General features: G+C 43.7%; 1 protein-coding gene across 1 annotated transcript in view; it reads left to right on the forward strand.

The window, feature by feature from the left end:
* Positions 1-11,946, forward strand: part of IQGAP1 (IQ motif containing GTPase activating protein 1) — a 102,722-nt gene extending 90,776 nt beyond the window's left edge. Inside the window, exons 34-38 of the mRNA XM_047862222.1 lie at positions 1,077-1,289; positions 2,252-2,418; positions 3,935-4,057; positions 7,603-7,711; positions 9,637-11,946. Coding sequence (XP_047718178.1) covers positions 1,077-1,289; positions 2,252-2,418; positions 3,935-4,057; positions 7,603-7,711; positions 9,637-9,750 — 726 coding nt within the window. The 3' untranslated portion in view covers positions 9,751-11,946. The remainder of the gene's footprint in view (positions 1-1,076; positions 1,290-2,251; positions 2,419-3,934; positions 4,058-7,602; positions 7,712-9,636) is intronic.
* Positions 11,947-23,529: the final 11,583 nt, after the last annotated feature.

The raw sequence follows: 23,529 nt of genomic DNA on the forward strand, positions 1-23,529 counted from the left end.
TAAGACCCTTGAGGTCACATAACTTGTCCAAGATTGTCTGCTTGTGGTGGCGGAACCAGTTTGGATCAGGTTCTTTCTGACGCCAGGGTTTATGTTCTTCACGTTGTGTGATGCGGGGTGGTCTTGACGTTAGCAAGAAAGGGCATACCCGGAGAGGGGATCGCTCCAGTTTGGGAGGAATTACAAGCCATTCCAAATGTGAGCATCCTGGCACAAACAGTTCAAAATGCAGCACCAGAACCTTAGCCACAAAGATGTGGGATCCGTAGCATAGGGATGGTCACTCAAGTATTGAGAATGAACAGTCACAGAGAAACTACCAGGGGTCACTTAGAGGTACCAAACTTGTGCCCGGGGCAAGGAGAGAACGTGCAGGGTACAAGCAAGGCGATAGCTAAGAAAAGGCACTGGATTCGGAGGAGGGGTGGCGAATTGGCCATGAGGGCAGAGCTGTAGAGCCACACTGCAAGGAGCTAGAGAAGGAGGAAGACACCAAAAGAATGGGCCAGTGGTGTGAGCCATGTCAGGCAGGGACGTAATGGGCAAACGCTGAATGTCCACTGGGAAAGAAGAATCATCGGAAGGACTGCTCCAGATACTGGCATTCGTACCATGCTTGAAAGCGAAAGGAAGCCTTCAGCATGATCCAGCCTGGACAAGGTGGCAAAAAGAGTCGGCAAGAATTTACCAAACGCTGGTGTTGCATGGGTGTGTTTTTAACATTCACCAATGAATGAAGCTGTGTTTCAAGTCAAATTCAATGGCTCCCATGTCTCAAGATGTGATAGGAAAAAAACGAGGGATCTTGGAGCCACTTGGAGCCCAGTCTCCTAACCATATGTGAGAATCCAGGGAAGAAGCGCTACGAGACCGTGTGACTTCATCGACGCGATCTCTTCTAGGTGTGCTCTGTGCAGGTTCTCTGTCAGTTGTCAGAGGGCAAGTTTGTTCCCTCCGTTTCCAGAATGGAGTTTCAGGGCTATGTAAATTCAGGTGTGGATATGCTGTATAAATTCAGGTTTGGGATTAGTGTGGTCAACATGCCAGCAACTTCTTTTTCTTCTCTGTATCTGTAGGAAGCAGAACATCAGAGGGCCATGCAGAGACGCGCTATTCGTGATGCCAAGACTCCTGACAAGATGAAAAAGTCACAATTTGTAAAGGAAGACAGCAACCTCACTCTTCAGGAGAAGAAGGAGAAGATCCAGTCAGGTTTGAAGAAGCTAACGGAGCTCGGGACGGTGGACCCGAAGAACAGATATCAGGAGCTGATCAACGACATTGCCAGGGTACTGCTTGTGGGGGCAGTGATGGGCTGGCCGTGGACAAAGCTGTCTCGGGAGCTTGTGAAGAGACAGCAGCTGTTCAGATGACAATATGCCTTCAGGGCACAGGCAGATTAGTGTCCTCTGCGCTGGGGAATTGGTTCTGAGTTTCCCAACATGAGGACCTTGCTGCCCTTTGATGGTTTACTCCATGGCCTAAATCAAAAGGGGGAAGGCCCTAATTAGAGCTGCCCGTGTGTTAATTTGTCTTTGGCCTAAAAGAATTCCTCCAGATCTTTTTAATGATTACTATGAAATATAAATTCACATCACGTTGGTCATGCAATTCTTGATTTGTGTGAATCTTCACAAGTAAGGGGCTCTGGTGTAGGCTGAGAGCGTAGGTGTTTGCTGCTGGTAGAAATACCGTGCACATCGGAGAGCTTGATCATTGACACGGTAGAATTATCTTTTCTTCCCTCTCCTGCCAACATACTTAAGAGGTTTAAGTCAGCTTCACAGGTAAATTCAAAGAATGTGGAAGTCTGTAAAAGTAACACATCTCCCAGGCGCCTGGGTGGCTCAGTCGGTAAAGTGTCCAACTCTTGATTTCACCTCAGGTCATGATCTCGCAGTTCATGAGTTCGAGCCTCGCATTGGGCTCTGTGCTAACAGTGAGGAGTCTGGTTAGGATTTTCTCTTTTCCTCTCGCTCTCTGCCCCTCCCCTGCTCATACACACATGGACATTCTCTCCCTCTCTCTCTCAAAATAAATAAACTTAAAAAAAAAAAAATAACATGTTTCCGTACCTCTAGGTACGGGAGAAAAAAATTGACGGGATCTGAATTTCTTTACTAATTTTTGAACTTCAGTTGCTTCCTGTTAAAGCCTGGTCATGCAAAGTGGGGTTAAGCACTAGTGTGGATGACTCAAGAAGAATACGATACTGATCATTATTGTGCTAACTTTAACAACTGTGTCTTAGGATATTCGGAACCAGCGGAGGTATCGACAGAGGAGGAAGGCCGAGCTGGTGAAATTACAGCAAACATACGCTGCCCTGAACTCGAAGGCCACTTTCTATGGAGAGCAGGTGGATTACTACAAAAGCTATATCAAAACCTGCTTGGATAACTTGGCCAGCAAGGGCAAGTGAGTATGTTTTGTAAAGAGTCAACGTCAGTGGGGAAGGAAGGAGAGGCAGCTCGAGTGACCTTGGAAGTTTTTACCTTAAAACACGCTGGGTCTATTTATTGCTCTCATTCTTTTATCTTGTTTCTAATTGTTGGCATGATTTCCTAGATCCGTTTGTTGTTGTGTGACGTAAATAAATAACGTAGGGGGTATTTCAAGGATGCTTACTTCTAAGCATCCCTTGTTCCAAAATATCTTCGTGGCCCTAGAAATGAAAGAATCATGGAAGGAGTTTAGTTACTGCTCCCCAAACCCGCATGTGCCTTCAGATCACTCAAGGAATATGATGGACATTTCGATCCTCTGGTCTCTCTCTACACCTCTTGGGGACAGGATCCCAGACCCCAGCTTTCTTCCCAGCTGCCAGGGAGGATCTGATGCAGCCTTCCTGGCGCGGCCACAGCCAGATCATGCCCATTTTATAGGGAGGGAAACTGAGAACCCAGAGGCGTGAGGTGGTAGTTGCAGGCTCTATCTGTAGGGTTGGTTTACTTTGTACTTCTCACTCTTCAGTGTAAGAATTTTCAAACCTAAGAAAGGTTGAGTGAACAGAACAATAAACACACACCCTTCACCCAGATTGACCTGTTTTTAACATTTTGCCACACCAGCCTCCCTTCTCTGGCTTGCTTACTCTTCTCCCTGCCCTCTGGCTGTCTCTTTCTTTCCCTCCCTGGAAGACCAAGGTGAGGCAGGGCTGATGTGCTGGGGTGAAAATCAGACCCACCTGACCCAGCTTGCAAAGCTGGCTCTTGTGACCTTTGGACATGTCCCCATCGTTCTTCAAGCACTTACTGACTTTCTATTGTACAGTTGTAATTTCTATACGTGTTGTAGTTCCTTCCATAGCAGTTACTCCCTTTTATGCCGGTACCAGCGTTCCTGCCCATTTCTTGAGACCCTTCCTTTGGGAGTCCCAAATCCCTGGTTCTCATATAGATCTCTATTCTTCCCTCACTTACTTTTGAAAATCCCTTTTATCTTGATTGTCCTGATCAAGAAAAGGTCTTAAGGTCTGTTTCTTTCTCCTTGTTCCCACTCCTCTGTATTTGCTACACTGGTTTAAAGTCTTTATAAAATTACTTATTCTGAGATATGTTTATTTTTTCCCTGCACAGCTGAGGGCCTTACAGGGACTCCTTTGGGGTTCAGTACAGTTCCTTTAGGCTAGCGTTAGAGTGCTTCACACTTGTAGGTACTGAGGTGTTGAGAGGAACCTGGACAGATGACACGGCCTGTCAAATTTACATGGGTTTTCAAATACAGTTAAATTAAAGGCCAAAGCAATTTAGTGATGTTTCCACTGTTTTGCAAAAATATTACTCAGGCTAATCCTAACACTTACTGGCCATTTTAGAATCCGTATGTTACTTAGGCTAGTGTAGGGGAAGTCTGTTTTCTGGCCTCCAATCCATGAATTACCAACAGACTTGTAGTTACTGATAGAAAGTGACGGGATGTGATTTTTTTGCAGGGTCTCCAAGAAGCCTGGGGAAATGAAAGGAAAGAAGAGTAAAAAGATTTCTCTGAAATACACAGCAGCCAGACTGCATGAAAAAGGAGTCCTTCTGGAAATTGAGGACCTGCAAGTGAACCAGTGAGTAGTTTTTACTCTGTTCTGTATCTTGATTTTGTCTCTACATTGATCACACCTGATTCCCTTTATTTCTGGATGGTGGTTTTCATATCTTCTATTTACTTATATATCTGTTTGGGTGCAGCATTCCCAATGCTCAGAGTTAATTTGTCTGTCAGAGAAGGGAAAGTGTTACTTCTCCTTTGTTGTGGAATATTTGCCCCAAGCCATGTTTGCACCTACTTATGTTAGCCCCATCTTAATTTTTTTGCTCTTTACCTTTTTTCTTTTCTTTTTCTTTTAAATGTTTACTTATTTATTTTGGGAAGGGGGATCCCCAAGCAGGCTCCGCACCGTCAGCACAGAGCCCGACGTGGGGCTGAATCCCATGAACTGTGAGATCACGACCCGAGCCAAAATCAAGAACCCGATGCTTAACCAACAGTCCCCCAGACACCCCAGTTTTTCCTCTTTAAAGCAGGAAAACATTTTGTATTTCTCCTGTGTCTCAACCAAGAATAAATAAGAACAAGAAGAGGAGTTTACTTTATTCCACCTGAAGTTAGGAATCAGGGCCTTCCCCTCATTCTCCTTCCTGGGAAGGGCCAGCTCGCTTTGTACAAGGTTCCTGGATCTGGCCTGGCTGTCATTAGCGGGCATTTATGGAGTACCTGTTCAGTCAGCCCTGTGACCGTACATAGCTGAGCTTTCTGATTTTGTGTCTGTTAAAACAATAACAACTTTGTTTAAAAAGAAAAATTATTCTGATCCTAAGGTGATATGTATTCATTATTGAACTTCGGAAATTGCTAAAGCATAAAGAAAAAGAAAAAAAGCATTTATCATTTCACAAGCCAAAGATAGCCACTGAAATAATTAGTGTATGTTCTGTGCCTCTGTTCACAGCAGATTATCTAACTTCCCACTTATTTATCTACCTATTATTTTTTTAACATATGTTGTGAAAATAGTCACATATCCAACTTTTTTCCCATTATATTTTGAGAAATTTTCACATTCTTTGAAAGCATCCTTTTTAATGGCCACACAATGTTTCATATTGTAGTTGACATTTAACCATTCACCTGTACGACGTTTAAGTTGATTTTACTTTTTACGTTATTACACTTGCGGTATGTCTGTCTTTATATGTAAATCTTTGGTTTTACCTCTAATTATTTTTTTATCATAGATGTCTAAAAATGGAATTTCTGGTCAAAGTATTAAAATTATTAAGTTATTATTATAAGAAGTACAAGACCTAAACTTTACCATCGTAACCGTTTTTAAGTGTGTAGTTCAGTAGCGTTAAGTGTGTTCACGTTGCTGTACAACAGCTATCCAGAACCTTTTCATCTTACCAGACTGAGACTGTACCCACTGGACAACAGCTCTCCATTTCCCCCTCCCCCAGCCCTGGACAACCACCCTTCTACTCCCTGTTTTCATGTATTCGACGCCTCCAGGCATCTCATATAAGCCATTGTCTTTTCGTGACTGGCTTGTTTCACTTAGCTCAGTGACCTCATGGTTCATCCATGTTGTGGTGTGTGACAGATTTCTTTTGAAGGCTGAATAAAATTCCACTGTACATATACGCACCGCATTCTGTTTATACGTCCGTCGGGGGACTTGTGGGCTGCTTCCACCTCTTGGCTACTGCGAACAATGCTGCTGTGAACATAGAAGTGTAAACGTCTCTTTGGGATCCTGCTCTCCGTTCTTTGGAATCTATACCCCAAAGCAGGATTGCTGGATCACATGGTAGTTTTAAGTTTTTGAAGAACTGCCATACGATTTTCCATAGCAGATGAAAAAATTTATATATATATACATGTATGTATATATGTGTATCGCCAAAGAATCTGCAGTAGTGTCAGAAATGTATATGGAAGCGCTTACTTGCCTATTTCTTTCCCATTATTGAATAGTGAAGTAATTTTCAATGGTTTTGAATTCAGTAGTTAAAAGATAGTATCTGATTTGATTTGATTTTTTAATTTTTTAAAACATTTATTTTTGAGAGAGAGAGAGCATGAGTAGGGGAGGGACAGAGAGACAGACAGATGGACAGATTCCAAAGCAGGCTCCAGGCTCTAAGCTGTCAGCACATAGCCTTGCGGGGCTCGAACCCACGAACCATGTGATCATAACCTGAGCCGAAGTCGGACGTTTAACCGACTGAACCACCCAGGTGCCCGATTTTAATTTTTTAAAGAGAGCTTTTTTTGAGAGAGAGAGAGAGCGTGTGCGCAAGCAGGGGAGAGGCAGAGAGACAGACAGACAGACAGACACACTCCTAAGCAGCCTCCATGCCTAGCAGAGCCCAACTTGGGGCTGGATCCCACAACCCTGGGATCATGACCTGAGCTGAAATCAAGAGTTGGACGCTCAATTGACTGAGTCACCAGGTGCCCCTAGTACTCATTTTAAAACTTGACATTTCTTAGAGTCTAGTTGAGAGAGAGAGAGAGTGTGTGTGTGTGTGTGTGTGTGTGTGTGTGTGTGTGTGTGTGAATCGTGGCTTATTTGTATTTTCTCTGGTCGCTTTTCAGTTGGGGACCTTGGTGTTTTTGAGGTTTTTTATGTGAGCACTTTATGCACCTTTCAAGTTTGTCTCACATTTATTGTCTTTTCTCTTCTTTTTGTCATTATTTTCTACTGTTCAAATGCCAGCCATTTTTTTGCCTGCCTTCTTTTCAATTTGCTATGATAGGCTTGGAAACCAAATAACAAAGCAAACTGGCTAAAATAAAATTGTTTATCACGTGAAGTACCTTTAAGGAATGACCCCAGAGGACCTCCTGTCGAGTAAGATGTGCACGTTCTGGTGTGTGGATTTCATGACCTCTCTTACAGCTTCTCCGTGGCCTGTTTTGCATCATTCATGATTCTCGGCTCTGTTCCTAGTAGATGGGTTTGCTTCATAGTTGAGTTCTAGAAATCTGGGCTGATGTACTTTGATCACCCAGGGAACAACACATTCCCGCCTTCTTCCACTGCCATAAAATTTCTGGGCATGTAACATGTTGAGAGTGAGTGACACCTTAAGAATTTTCAGCAGTAGCAGGTGTATCTCTGGCAACACTCGGTTCATTTATATCTATAGCACCTCCTGTCATGGTTCTTTTTGTCCTGACCCCTTTTTCTTACATACTTCTTGTAATCCTCAAACATGCCTGCATTGATACACACACCTTTCATCCCTCTCCTTCCAGGCCAGTTTTCTGTTGATTTTCCTTTTACCGTTAGATTTCAGCAGTGGCCACAGCGAAGGCCAAGAATTCCTATGACATCATGCCTTCAGAGGCCATCGTGGCATTCCTCAGTGGTTCCTCTTCTGTGGTGTGCGAGGGCTGCAGGGAGAGATTGCCGGCCTCTCCCCAGGTCTCTGAGCAGGTGGCCCGTAGAGTAGCAGCCCTGCGCTCCTCCACCCACAGGAGTACTTGGACCTTTATGCTATACCCCTTTTCACTCTTGAAGATTGTCACTCTCCTTTCTCCATTTCGTGGACTACTGTTCCCGAGAACGTAAAAATATACCCTTATGATGTTATGTTTCAACAGGTTTAAAAATGTTATCTTTGAAATCAGTCCAACAGAAGAAGTTGGAGACTTTGAGGTGAAAGCCAAGTTCATGGGCGTTCAAATGGAGACGTTTATGCTACATTACCAGGTGGGTGTGCGCCCGGCAGAACCGAGAACTCTGTAGGTGAGGTGGTTGTGCTCTCGTCGAGGCAGGGAACCCGTGTGGGGACGGCCGTGCACTGCAGCACTGAGCTGGGCTCCACGCGGGAGGGAAGGAGCCCAGGGGCCCTGTGCTCTGCTGCCCCTGGTCTGTAGTCCCCAGAAAGGTCTGGCGGGTACATACGTCTCCCAAAAGCTTTTACCTCAAGCTTCTATTTGTGTTGCCACTAAATCCAACTGGTACTTTGACCTTGAACAAAATGCTTAAGTGTTGATAGTAGAAAATTGTAAGCCTACTCAGTAGCTTGAACTCTTTTCTCTCATTTTGACTTGATACAGGTGCTTACATGTGTATTTCTGACAAGGCATGTGTAAATTAGATCTTTGTAAACTGAATCCCATTTTAAATTCGGAAAGAACTTTGCAGTGAATCATTTTATAACATAATTTTACCTAATTTTTATGTTGAAATATCTCCAGTTTTTACGCGTGAGAAAAGCACCAGGCGCCACGAGGCCTCCTGGGCGCCGCCCTGAGTCCCGCAGCTTTGTGTGTGTCCCGGTCGGTTCCGGCCCCTTCCCTCCTCCTGCCGCCCGCTGCTGCGCTCCGTCGGCCTGGCAGGCGCCGTCTCTGCACGCGCTGACCCTGCGTCCGCTCCTTTATTCCCCGTCATTTACACGAGTGGGGTGGGGGGGCTTTCACATGTGTTCCCACCTCCGAGCCGCAGCAGCCCCAGCCGGTTCCTCCTCCGCCTCCATTGCCCACAGAGATGCCTCCGTTGACTCGGTCGGCTCTTACCTCCCACCCCCCCAAACTGCGAGCTCCCCAAGGGCCCGTAGCGTGTCTTTGTTTCCTTCTCAATGCTGAGAGGCCCTCTGAACACGTTAGCTGAGCAGAAGTGCGAGGGTCCTGGGAGGCACGCGCTCTAGTGCTTACACAAACGGACATCCTGTCGTGCCTTCGGTCTCACCAGACCTGTGCGCGCCTCAGGTAGCGCGTTCACTCGCGCACATTCACAAAGTATGGAGTGAGTGCTGGGTGCGAGGTGTCACGCCGGGTGGGTGACGCGCCAGGGCCTTCGTTCTCATGGAGCCGCTAGGGTTTTTCCAAAAGATGAGTACGTTGATCTTTTTGGCGCTTCCGAGCTCTTTGACTCTTGCTTTCTCATCACCTCTGTTCTGAAGTTTATGGGCAAGACCCCTCAGGTTTCCTAAATTTGCTCTGGACAGAGGAGGGTGCTGGAAAAAGGGGCTTTGCACTCAGATCTGCCTCACTCCGGCCAACTCTGTACTGTGGGCGAATCATTGAGCATCTCTGAGCCTCATCTTTAAACTCGGGATAATCACACCTATAGGATTTTTATCAGGACTTAAAAAGACATTAACGTGTTTACGTGATGATGAGCGCATAGTAGGCACAGTGCACATTTTGCCCTTTTCCCTCTTGCCTTCAGAATATAAAAGCTTTCTCATGTGAAATAGAAATTAGGACTCTACCATTGAGATGGCCATTGGTGGCCTTACCTTGTTTTCAATGATTATTTTATCAGAGACTGAAATGCCTTCACCCTCTCCAGGTGACCCATCGCTTAGACAAACTAGAGACACGTTATTGTAACTTTGAAAGAAGTATGTGTGATCAATGAGCCTGCTGCTTTTTCTTTCCATGTTTTGTGCGTTTGGATATGAACCACACGAGTTCTTACCTCCAGTTGTACCAGAAAGTTCTGTGGACCAGTGTGCCCTGTTCCTCGAGCTCTTGGGGTGGTTGTGCAGTGGACAGGCCCGTCGTGGGGCACTTCTTTCTCTCACCATTTCACACCTGTCATTCCTCATTCCTTCTGGATCCCTCCTTGCGCCGTGGCATTTCTTGTTCCACAGACTTGATTAACTGTCAGAGTGTTTTTCCAAACAGGACCTGCTGCAGCTACAGTACGAGGGCGTTGCGGTCATGAAATTATTTAATAGAGCTAAAGTAAATGTCAACCTCCTGATCTTCCTTCTCAACAAAAAGTTCTACGGGAAGTAACCAGTCGTTGCCGCCAGCCCAGAGGGAGAAAGGGAGAAGCTCCTCACGGCCGCCTTCCTCGGGTCCTTCTTTACTCAGTGGAAGCAGAGGCCAGCCCTCAACAAAGCCTCAACTCGATGCGCTCCCGACACCGCGTTTTTAGCTCTTCCCGCTCTCGTGGGACGCCTGCTGCCCATTTTTCATAGTGAAATTGTATTTCAGGCTTAGTCTGACCCTCCTGTTCCTTCATTTTCCTCTGTCACGTAGGAAAGAGTGGAACCCCCGCTAAAATCTCTCTCCATCGCTACGGTCCTCGAGGCTGCATTGCTATATCGTAAGCTTTGGTGTTTGTCTGAATCAGCAACAGGGTTGGTGGGATTTGATTTCTTGTTATTTGGAAGTGGGAGCATCAGCGCTGGTGATACACATGCTTATAAGGCACACAAGTAAGATGTCGGGTCATCTAGAATTAGTAGGTTGTCGTTTAACGGTGAAGTTCCTTTACATTTATTTCCATCCCGACGGTCACGTGGAAGGACACAGGGGCTCACTGGTCGTCCTCTTGTTGTCCTGTGTGTGCAAGAGCTAACAGAAGTCACTGTTCTATGTTGAAAGGAAAATTTCTAGCAAAGAGGAGATACGGTTTTTAAATTTCACCATTAAATTGGAGCAGTGCTGTTGGCATAGCTCTCTCATCGGTGGATGGGACACTCCCACTGATAAAACCCAGCTCTCTAGGCAAATTCACAGTGCTCTGTGGTGCCCGCTCGACTCTGTTGGTGCACAGAGGTGGGCTCCGTTCTGGAAGGCATCCGTTCTGTCCCTATGGCCAAGGGATGGGCGAGCCCTAGTGTAGAATGTAATTGTCTTCAAAACTGTTTTCTATCTTGAGTGCCTTATTAAAGTGTAGATTTATTTCTTAAAATGTGGGTGATAGGAATTTTGAAGATTTATATAATGCTTTAAAAGCCTTTAGAATACTGTAAGAGAAGGGTTTTTTTAAAAATTGGCTTATCTGTATATCTGAACTCTTAAAACTTATAGCTAAAACACTAGGATTTATCTACAGGGTTGCAGGGAGATAATCCTGCTTTAGACAGACTGAGTCAAAAACGAAACCAGCCAACTGATGTTAACTGGGTATTAACATCTTCTTCCCATTTCTTTCTCTTGTCCTGCTGCCCACACTGTGCCTTTATTTTAAGAGCTCCCATTTTCTGGGTTTAGTCAGAAATAATTCACTTCTAAACGTTGAATTTAGGAAACTTTTGTTATCAGATAAAATGTCATATACTTAAAGCAACAACAACAACAAATTGTTTATCCGGGAAAATATATTAGAAATCATGCTACTACACCTCCATTTACCCCGATGTTTCGGTTCAGTATTCTTTTATCATAAAACATAAAGTTTAACAAAATAAACTTACATGAGAAAATTTACTGCTGTATATTGAAAGCCAATAAACTGTTTCGTTAATAACAAATTATGTGATGTGTCCCTGTTAAAAATGGAAGCGTTGGAGATGTGTTTTTCACGGGAGACTGTGTACCCGGTCAGGCCCACCGTTGTGCAAATCTAAGTCGTCCGATTCTCCGCACGCTGCAGGTGGGGGAGAGGTGCCGTGGCCGGAGACTCCACACCAGCCTGACCTTGTTTTCTACTGTATTCTGGAAGATGAGTTTTTAGGAGACCTTCTCCTCAGATCAAAAGCAGATACTATTACAAGTAACGTCACCTCAAAAACTGGGACCAAAGTGTCAAGTCTTTTACCTTAAGAGGATGCCCATCCCAAATGCTTGTTGGGCCTCAAAGGCCACATGCATGACAGACCGCGAGCAAAGTTTACAACTCCCGTGATGAAATACGATGTGTCAACTATTCGTAAGGATTACAGGGCCCTCGATGCAACTTCTAATGCAAAATGGCACAAAATGCACTTGCAGATTTTGCTGGTGGCCGTGTAGAATTACGGTTGCAACAGCATCGAGAGTGCCCCGGCTGAACTCAAGTCAGGCTCTGAAACCTTGTAGCTCTTCCTATTTCTACTTATTAGCTGTGGCGCTCTCTGCCCCGTCCCTCCTCCTCCCACCTTGTCTTCCACCGGCTGTCGTGACATTTATCATGAATTTACTTCCAACGATTTGGACTGCCCATCAGATTGCTGCACACAATTGCCTTTGTATCTCCGTATGAAATAAAAGGTCATTTGTTCATGTTTGTGTTTATTTTTCTCAGTTTCATTGTTAGTGGTTCCTGTTCGACAGCGTTGACTAGAGCAAGATGTAATGATTGAAAACCACCACGGTCTCTCTGGGGGAGCCAACCCAGGTTATCTATCAGATATCTTTCAGAATTATCTGAAAGTGGTGTTTAACATGGGAGTTGAGCCTTTTTTAAGTAATAACTGCTTACAGTGGCCTGGACCTGAGGAGATCTGGGGGCGGGGAGAACACACAGTGTACCGCCTCTGATCGGCTGACGCTCAGAATCACTGGAGCCTTTGCCACTATCCTGTGAACCCCGCACACCGGGTGTGGGCACGCAGTCACAGGAGACCCCTCAGGGGCCTTCTCTGCTCCATCTGAGTGCCAGAGGGGACTGGGGGAAGTCGCGTCCGGACAAAGTAAATAGCAAAAGGGGAATCACTTAAAAATACAAATATGTATATACGCATCCTGTTGTGTTTATAAACTGTGGCCAGACTCTATTGGGAAATTAGGGACTAGGAAAGAAGAGGAAAAACAGAATCATTCTCCAGTAAACCAGTGAAAAATGGGAGATGATGGCGTATGGGGGACGGTGATGCCAGAGCAGGGCTCCCCAGCCAGCGGCCTCCGGGGGCGCCCCTGAGCCTCCACTGTCTCAGCCTCTGTCCTTGAAACAGCTTCGGCTCTACCGTCCTCCTGCCAAGAAACCAAGGGAGCTAGGTGCTTATCAAGACATAAGATGTTAAATAAGGAAACCACACAAAGGGAAATAGTAGGAAGGGAAGCGGGTACCCCAAGCGACACAGGTAGACGACGCGTGTCCCCGGAGGCCTCTGCAAACCCACGAAGAATTTGGCACAGCTGCATCCCTCTGCAAATTTCAAACTTGACAGTTCCTTTTTTTTTTTTTAATGTTTAAATTACGAAGTATATAATTGTCAACATACTGTGAGTTTCAAGATAAAAATTATTTCGCTTTTAAACCTATAGAACAGAACCCCCGGTCCTTTTTTTTTTTTTTTTTTTTTTACACTCAGTGCTCACCACAGTGAGTGTGGTCACATCTGTCACCATACCCTATTACAATCTGTTCCCCACGCTGTACTTTCCGTCTCCATGACGGACTCTAGCAAGTTTGTACCTCTTAATCCCCTTCATTTTCCCCCCCTCCCGCCACCAATCTGTTCCCTGTAAAAGTCTGATTTTTTTTCTTTTCTTTATTCATTTGTTTTCTTTAGACTTCACATGAGTAAAATCATAGGGTATTGGTCTTTCTCTGATTTATTTCACTTAGCATAATACCCTGTAGGTCCATCCATCTTGTCTCAAATGGCAAGGTGTCATTCTTTTTATGACTGAGTAATATTCCATTGTATATACACAGTATCTTCTTTATCCATTCGGTGGACACTTGGGTTGCTTCCATAGCTTGGGTATTGAAATAATGCTGAATAATTGAATAATGAATTCTGGGTTCTCTATTCTGTTTCATTGATCTATGTGTCTATTTTTGTCCCCCTATCCATTTTTTAAACTTTTTTAAAAAGTTTATTTTTGAGAGAGAGAATGGGGGAAGGGCAGAGAGAGGGGGACAGAGGATCTGAAGCGGGCTCTACGCTGACAGCAGAGAGCCCAATGTGGGGCTCAGACACATCATGACCTGAGCCAAAGTCAGATGTTTAACCAACTGAGCCACCCAGGTGCCCCCCCTATCCATTTTTAAAGGTACATAAAAAAGCTTAATTTTTTTTATGTTTATTTTTGAGAGAGAGAGAGCGAGTGAGGAGGGGGAGAGAGAGAGGGAGACAGAAAATCTGAATCAGGCTCCAGGCTCTGAGCTGTCAGCACAGAGCCCGCTGACATGAATTCATGAACTCATGAGGGGCTCGAACTCATGAACCATGAGATCATGACCTGACCTCCTTGTCAATTCAGACCTTCCATGTTTTTCCTCTTTAGACTCATGTTTCCATTGCCCTTCCCTCAGATTTTTATCCTAACATTTAAAGCATAAGTCTTACTTTTTATTATTCTGTCACAATTATCTAAAAAAATAAAAATGTGTTTTATCTAAGGCTGTTAATGCAATCCAGGAAAATGTTTTGTCATTATAGTTCTTGTTAGTGTACATTTGATCCAAGTCATGTATTGTCTTGACTGTTGTAAAAGTAAGATATTTGAAATGCACTTCTTAGATAAATGAAGAATTAAAAAAAAATTTTTTTAATGTTTATTCATTTTTGAGAGACAGAGCATGAGCAGGGAAGGGGCAGAGAGAGAGAGAGAGGGACACACAGAATCCAAAGTGGGCTCCAGGCTCCGAGCCGTCAGCACAGAGCCTGACGCGGGGCTCGAACCCACAAACTGCAAGATCATGACCTGAGCCGAAGTTGGACGCTCAACCGACTGAGCCACCCAGGTGCTCCTAAATGAAGAATTTTTTAATGAAAGTTTAAGAAACTTATGGATAAATGTTACTACTTGTCAGAATGAGATAGAGGTCATGACCAACTCTCTTCCTATTTTTTATTTTTATAAATGTAAGCTCTGAGACTCTTTGCTGTCATAATAAGCATATGAAAATGGAAGGTGTTTTGTTACAGCGATGTTATCTATTTGGGGGGACTCCTTAGTTTATCCTAAGAGTCTCAATGATTTGTAATAGATAATTAGAACATGATTAGGTCTTCCAATTTTGTTAAAAGCCAAAAAATTTTACCTGGTGTGGAAAAGAATTTATTATTCAGTCATGAGACACATCATCCACTTTCTCCAGACTTGGGAAGTAGACAAGGAGCTTTACTAAGACTTTTTAATAACTATGAATTAAACTCTTAACCTTTTGACTTAGAGACAACTTATTTAACCTAACATGCTAAAGATGCTTGGGGAAAATGGAAGTATTTTAATTTTCCTTTACACTATAATTTTTTAAACTTTTTATTAGGGGCGCCTGTGTGGCCCAATTGGTTAAGCATCCAACTTCCACTCAGGTCATGATCTCATGGTTCATGAATTCGAGCCCCATGTCCAGCTCTGTGCTGACAGCTCAGAGCCGGGAGCCTGCTTCAGATTCTCTGTCTCCCACTCTCTCTCCCCCTCTTCTCTCTCTCCCTCTCTCTCTCTCTCTCAAAAATAAACATTAAAAAAATTAAACTTTTTGGGGGCACAAAAACAGATCAGTAGAACAGAACAGAAAACCCAGAAATGGACCCACAAACATATGGCCAACTAATCTTTGACAAAGCAGGAAAGAATATCCAAAGGAATAAAGACAGTCTCTTCAGCAAGTGGTGCTGGGAAACTGGACAGCGACATGCAGAAGAATGAACCTGGACCACTTTCTTACACCAGACACAAAAATAAACTCAAAATAGATGAAAGAACTCAATGTAAGATGGGAAGCCATCAAAATCCTCTAGGAGAAAGCAGCCAAAAACCTCTTTGAGCTCAGCCGCAGCAACTTCTTACTCAACACGTTTCTGGAAGCAAGGGAAACAAAAGCAAAAATGAACTACTGGGACCTCATCAAAATAAAAAGCTTCTGCACAGAGAAGGAAACAATCAGCAAAACTGAAAGGCAACTGACAGATGGGAGAAGATATTTGCAAATGACATCAGTAAAGGGTTAGTATCCAAAATCTGCAAAGAACTTATCAAACTCAACACCCAAAATACAAATAATCCAGTGAAGAAATGGGCAAAAGACATGAATAGACACTTCTCCAAAGAAGACATGCAGATGGCCAACCGACACATGAAAAAATGCTCCACATGACTCATCATCAGGGAAATACAAATCAAAACTGCAATGAGATACCACCTCACACCTTTCAGAATGGCTAACATGAACAACTCAGGCAACAACAGATGTTGGCGAGGATGCAGAGAAAGAGGATCTCTTTTTGCGCTGCTGGTGGGAATGCAAGCTGATGCAGCCAGTCTGGAAAACCGTATGGAGGTTCCTCAAAAAATTAAAAATAGAACTACCCTACGACCCAGCAATTGCACTGCTAGGTATTTATCCAAGGGATACAGGTGTGCTGTTTCTAAGGGGCACATGCACCCCAATGTTTATAGCAGCACTATTGACAATAGCCAAAGTTGGAAAGAGCCCAAATGTCCATCAATGGATGAACGGATAAAGAAAATGTGGTATATATATACAATGGAGTATTACTCGGCAATCAAAAAGAATGAAATCTTGCCATTTGCAACTACGTAGATGGAACTGGAGGGTATTATGCTAAGTGAAATTAGAGAAAGACAAAAATCGTAAGGCTTCACTCATATGAGGACTTTAAGATACAAAACAGATGAACATAAGGGAAGAGAAGGAAAAATAATGTAAAAACAAGGAGGGGGACCAAACATAAGAAACTCTCAAATGCAGAGAACAAACTGAGGGTTACTGGAGGGGTTGTGGGAGGGGGGATGGGCTAAATGGGTAAGGGGCATTAAGGAATCTTCTCCTGAAATAGTTGCACTATATGCTAACTAACTTGGATGTAGATGAAAAAAAAAATTAAATTAAACTTTTTTTAATTAGGGAAAAGTAACATACAAAGAGGGAATAGTATGATGAACTCCAGTGTGTCCCCTAGGTAGCCTCAATGATTGTCCACACATAGTCAAACCGTTTTCCTCTCTAACCTCCCCCTCAATTCCCCTGGTGTTATTTAAATCCCAGATACAGCATCATTTCAACCACAAATACTTCAGTATGTATCTCCACATACATACATAGTAGGTATCTCTAACATATCTCTAACATATTGTTTCTAATTAGGGAGCCATTGTGTCTGCAGGAGACATTTGGCAATATTTGGAGATATTTTTTGTCCTAACTAAGGGGATGCTACTGACATTTATTGGGTAGATGCCAGGGATCCCGACTAATATCTTAACAATGCACAGGACAGCTTCCCTCAACAAAGAGTTATCCAGTCCAAAATGTCAATAGTACTGGGGTGAGAAATCTCAATCTTTACATGTAAGGACTTTTGAAAAAAATCCCCAAACCATTATCATACTTAAATAATTTAAAAAATCAGACATGGAATGCTTCCGTTTCCCCATCTTGTACTTGCTCAAATAGTTCATATGTTTGAATCAGGTGCCTAACAATGTATACATATTACATTTACTTGACAAGTCTTTTAAATCTTTCATCTATAAATTCTCTCTTTTCATTTTTGAGAGACAGAGAGAGACAGACCGTGAGCGGGGGAGGGGCAGAGAGAGAGGGAGACACAGAATCCGAAGCAGGCTCCAGGCTCTGAGCTGTCAGCACAGAGCCCAACGCAGGGCTCGAACCCACGAACCATGAGATCTTGACCTGAGCTGAAGTCGGACGCTTAACTGACTGAGCCCCCCAGGCACCCCACTCGCTCTCTTTTTTAAAATCTTATAGTTGAGTTGATGTTGCTCCTGTAGAATTTATACATTCTGGATTTCTTATATCTTTGTGGACCTCACTCAGTTTCAACCTTTTGGCAAGAATATTTCAGAGTTTTTATTACATCACACCACCGACTTACCTTTTCATGATGTAAATAAAGACCGGTCAGTGGGTTCAAAGTTGCCCATTTGACATATTTTTTTAAATAACTTTCCCATCAGCTTTTCATCACATACCCATGGATTCAGCAGCCACTGATAATGACGGCCTAGATTTCTTATTTTACCGGGGGTTGCAAAATGGTGATATTCCAAATCTATCATTCCTTCTTCATTTATCAGTCAGAATTCTTCTAAAAATAATTTCCTGTCATCAACTATTTGGTTACCTTGAGGAATATTCATACAGGAAAAGATGATAAATACTTGTTTCTCTCTCTTTATTTACTGGTTTCCCCTGACACCTTCCAAAGATGACCGCTGAGGGTTTTTTGGGTTGTTGGGTTTTTTTTTTTTTTTTTTTTTGTATTTTTAAAGTCTTTATGACTCCTGGAGTTTTTATAAGATTATTTTTATGTTTATTTATTTTGAGAGTGACAGATACAGCGCAAATCGGGGAGGGGCAGAGAGAGAGGGAGACAGAGAGTCCAAAGTAGTGTGGAGCCCGACGCGGGGTTTGAACCCATGAAACCATGACGGATGCCCAACCAATTGAGCCTCCCAGGTGCCCCGAGTTTTTATAGATTTGATGTCTTTCAATCCACTGTAGGTTTTTTGTTTGTTTTAATGTTTATTTTTGACAGACAGAGAGAGACAGAGCATGAGTGGAGGAGGGGCAGAGAGAGAGGGAGACAGAATCCAAAGCAGGCTCCAGGCTCTGAGCTGTCAGAACATGGCCCAACGCAGGGCTTGAACTCACAGACCGCGAGATCATGACCTGAGCCGCAGCTGGACACTCAACCGACTGAGCCACCCAGGTGCCCCTGTTCGTTTGTTTTTTAAATGCTCAAATTGTCTCCTTTGCTGGTGGAAGTAACTTCACGGTGACAGCGATTGTTGTCACTTTTGGCATGACCCCAGTAGCCTTTGGTAGTGCCTTGCTTTCTGGGATATGTTTCACTTTCATCTTGTTTTTCTCACCACAGACCTGGAATCAACCGTTTCTCCAGGGAGCCCTGGCAACTTTTAGTGGGAAACAGAAGTAGGGAATACGGTCTTGGTGCTGGGAAGGCTTATGGCCCTTAGGTTGCCGTTGTTTCTAAGCTTTTTCAATGAAGTAGTTACTTTTGTTTGTTTTGTTTGAATAATCTCTCTGTTCAACGTGGGGCTTGAACTCACGATTGTGAGAACAAGAATTGCATGCTCTACCAACTAAGCCAGCCCGGTGCTCCAATGAAGTAATTAATTTGTTTATTTTAAAAAAATTTTTTAATGTTTATTTTTGAAAGAGAGAGAGAGAGCGCGTGAGCAGGGGAGGGGGAGAGAGGGAGACAGAGAACCCAAAGCAGGGTCCAGGCTCTGAGCTGTCAGCACAGAGCCCAACTTGGGGCTCAAACTTGTGAACCACGAGATCATGACCTGAGCCAAAGTTGGACCTTAACAAACTGAGCCACCCAAGTGCCCCTGAAGTAGTTACTTTTAAGAGAACATTTCCTGGGGCACCTGGGTGGCTCAGTTGGTTGTGCATCCAGCTCTTGGTTTCAGCTCAGGTCCGAGATCTCAAGGTCATGATCTCTCCTGGTCGTGAGTTCTGCCCGGCCTCAGGCTCTGTACTGACAGTGCACAGCTCGCCTGGGATTCTCTCTCTGTCCCTCTCTCCCTGTTTGTCTCCCCCTGGCACGTGTGCGCTCTCTCTCTCTCTCTCTCTCTCTCTCTCTCAAAATAAATAAACTTTAAAAAAAGAGAACATTTCCTGAGTTCATAACAAGTTTTTAAATAAAACACTTTTTATATATATATATATACAGCCTTCTGAAAGGGAAAAATTAATGCCCTGATTAGTAGCATTTGCCAATTCCGTGGGGTCAGTGCTTCCCCGTCACTGATTTCAAGCTTGTTGACACTGGTCACTGAACGCAGACTTAGGAAGAGAGGCTGACCTCAGTTCTAATGAGCTAGGGCTAAACCACCAATCTTATTCCAGGAATAATTGGGAGTAGTTATGGATTTTAAGAAGAATGAGAAGTATTCAGATGTGGACTTGAGACCCACGGAGGAGGAATGGGGCTAAGAAGGTAAGACTCAAGACAGCGTGGGTGAGGTATGTTTCGTGTGGCCCTGCAGACCCACTCTCCGCCCTCACTTTCCTCTGTGCCCTGGGAAGCTGGCCACATGGTCTGGGGCACTGTTTCCCTCCAGCTTCTGCTTGTGTTTGGCCCACAGCGGGCATCCCAAGGAGACTGGAGGTCTGGGGGAAGGCAGGGTTAGTTAGGACTTCTTCTGGGTTACCACCAGGGCCTGCCTCTCCCTACCAAAGGCCAAACACCCACCCTCTGCCCTCGGCAGTAAGCAATCCCTCCCCAGGGCCCTTAGGGCACAGAGTGCTAATGGTTCCTGCTCTAAATAGCAGCAGGGGAGCCCGATCCCTAAACCCTGCCCGCTGTCTTTATTAACTTTTCTCCAAATTACCAGTTTGTGTGTGCCATCTGTTTCCTGCTGGGACCCTGATACACAAGTGGACCAATTAAGGCCTCAATCAGCGAGAGATTGGGTGGCCTCAATTGGATAATGAGCGTTAGTATGGACAGATGTGAGTGAATTCTGGGGATAGTTAGGAAGTAGAGGTGACTTACTGGCGGTCGGGCACATGAACCCTGTGGGACGGGGCCAGGCAGCCCTCCGCCTGAGTTATTCACCATCAGGAGTGTTGGGGAATGGGGAAGCACTGTGTTCCATCATCCCACCGGGCGGGCAAGTCACAACGGACGTGGGCATATCAAAACCACGGGACACCTGCTTAACTTCTTGTTACCGAGCTCCCCGCAATGTATTTGACATCGCAATCCGACCGCTTACGTTGCAGGAAACTTCTGTGAAACTCGTGTTCCTTGGGCCACACTCTGAAACGCTAAGCTTTTAAGAACTAGTAAATATTACTTAGGAAACAAAAAAGCAAAGACGTGCATTTGTGTCTCACGTTTGCTAAGGAGTTTTAGATTCCATTCTACATCTCAAGTTTGGTAAAATTATTGCTTGGACATCGTTGACCTTAAATTGTACATATTGATTCTCTATTTTGCCCCAAATTGCCTAGGAAATAACTCTGATATGAGTATGTAAGCATGTGTACTTGAGAAAGATTGTACTTATTCATAGCCACTGGCCTTTGCCTCTGGAGAAACACATTCCCGATTCCAGACGCAGAGATCTGGAGGGTGAAGGAAAAATCTGGAGGATGGTGTTGAACAGACACATAATAGAAAGGATGACACGATAGGAGTTGAAGGGTCGCTCCTCTTATAAAAAAGCCAGCTAAGAAAGAATGAGCTTTGGAAAACAGAGCTGGTGCTCAAACACCTGTTTCCATGAAAAGAAACTGATATTCCTTAGGAAAATGGCTGATTCTGGGGCTGAGCAGAGAAGTGCTAGATAAGCCTAGGTCATCTGGCTGTGTCCAGAAGAAAAACAACAACGACAACTAAAAAATGGATGGGGACATGTTAAAAGGACACAGAAGCCAGCTTGAAGGTCAAATCTGGGATAATTTAAGTACAAAAATAGTAACAGTAATGGATCATATCCTATTGGATAAAGTGAGAATTCATGAGCCCATTCTAAGATAAACAAATAGGGAAAGGGCAAGAATCATCAATGGAGGCTAAAACTAGTGGGTGCAAGTTGGATAGTGAAGTATTTATCTATTCTCAAAGTCTCTCCCTTCAAGAGTCTTATTGATTACAGAGGGAAAAATTAAACTTGACAGTGGAGGAAACTGGCAGACCCCACCTTCATCAAATGATCCAAGCTTAACATCAGTAATGGGACAACTTGACATCATCTGCCTCCTGATGGACAAATTGAGAAGAACACAACATTGTCCCTGTGGTATTCCTGCCAAAAATGCATAATCTGAAACAAACCATGAGAACATACAAGATGAACCCTAATTAACAGACATTCTACACAATAATGGACTCGTCACTTCAAAAATTTCCAAAGTCATGAAAGACATAAAAATTGAACAACTGTTCCAGATGAAAGATGCCAAGAAACATAACTGAATATAGGGAATGATCTTAGATTTCCATTTGCCATAAAGAATATTACTGGGAGGGGAACCTGGGTGGCTCAGTCAATTAAGCATCTGACTCTTGGTTTCAGCTTCGAGCCCCATGTCTGGCTCGGTGCTGACAATGTGGGGTCTGATTGGGATTCTCTCTCCCCCCCACCACATAAATAAATAAACTTTAAAAAATAAATTTATAAAAAGGAATATTAGTGGGTAGTTGGTAAGCATTCCAATAACATCTGTAGATTAGATAACAGTACTATATCGATGTCAATTTCCTGATTTTGATAATGACACTGTGATTATGTAAGAGAATATCCTTGTTTTTGTGAAATAAACAATGAAGTATTTAGGGATAAAGGGGCACATACCAACTTACTCTCAAATGGTTTAGAAAAAACTATAGAGAGAGAAAGAAATGATAAAGTAAGTGCAGAAAAATACTTAGAGGATCTGGGTAAAGAATATATGAGGTTTTTTTTTTAATTTTATTAAGTAATCTCTGCAGCCAAGATGGGGCTCAAGCTCACAACCCCAAGACCAAGAGCCGCATGCTCTACTGACTGAGCCAGCGGGCGCCCTAAGAATTCTTTATTTTATTGCAATTTTTTTTCTTTCTTTCTTTCTTTTTATAATGTTTGTTCATTTTTGAGAGAGGGAGAGATAGAGGCATGAGCAGGAGAGGGGCAGAGAGAGAGGGAGTCGCAGAATCCGAAGCAGGCTCCAGGCTCTGAGCTGTCCGCACAGAGCCTGATGTGGGGCTCGAACTCACGGACCACGAGATCATGACCTGAGCCAAAGTCGGACGCTCAATTGACTGAGCCACCCAGATGCCCCTATTGCAACTTAAAAAAAAGAAAGTTTATTTATTTTGAGAGAGAGATCACGCATGAGCAGGGGAGGGGGCAAAGAGAGGGAGAGAGAGAATCCCAAGCAGGCTTTGCACTGACAGTGCAGAGCCTGATGTGGGGCTCAAACCCATTAACCATGAGATCACCACCTGAGCTGAAACCAAGAGTCGGATGCCTCACCGAGTGAGCCACTCAGGCGCCCCTGCAACTTTTTTATAAATCTGAAATTATGTAAAATATAAAAAGTTTTAAAGAAATGAGGATCTTTACGTGCATCAGGAATGATTTTGGCTGCAAGAAAGGAAAGCTGACGTCTAGTGATTTCAACAAATTTATTTCACATAAATCCAGAGGAAAACTAGGTGCTGGTTAAGCTATCCAACAATGGCAAAGTTGTTTTTTGTCTTTCTGAATGCTGAATTTGTTCTTATGCTTTCTCTTTCCATGGTTGCAAGATGGCTCCAGAGCTCCAGGCATCACCTCTGTGTTCAAAGTATATAGAAAAAGGGGTTAGCGGTGGCTAAATGTGTTCCTAGTATCTGAAAACCCAAAGTTTACCTATAAGCTTTCCACGAGGTTTGCCCTTACGTCTCAATAACCAAACTGGACATGTTGCTGACCCCCCAGATGAGGGAGGCTGGGAAGGGGCATCTGCCACTCTGGTCTCTGCAATAGAAGATTGGAGGGAATGTCTGCCAAACTAAGAAGCTGAATGCTTTCAATTTGAAAACTACAGACCATATTAATTCTTGGACCCATCCTATGATTCCATTCTTAACGGCAGCATTTCTTAAGGTTTGACCCCCAAACCACCTGTAACAGAATCATTTGTTACAAAGGCAGAATCCTGGGCTACAGTCCAGTCTGTAAAAGTCATAATCTCTGGGGATGGGATATAGGAATATAAATTTTAAACAGACACCTGGGTTCCAACAGAGTCATAGACAAAGGCAAACGGAAAACAGTAACATACCTAGAAATACTGGGTAAAACATAACAAAATCTGTAATGCATACTTGAACTCACAAGAAAAGAACATTCTCAAGTGACTAAAATAGTAAGCATGTGGTTATCTCTTCCAGCAATCTAGGAGTTTCGAGTTTTAAAAAA

Source organism: Prionailurus viverrinus, chromosome B3 (genome assembly GCF_022837055.1).
Source record: "Prionailurus viverrinus isolate Anna chromosome B3, UM_Priviv_1.0, whole genome shotgun sequence".
Lineage (NCBI taxonomy): Eukaryota > Metazoa > Chordata > Mammalia > Carnivora > Felidae > Prionailurus > Prionailurus viverrinus.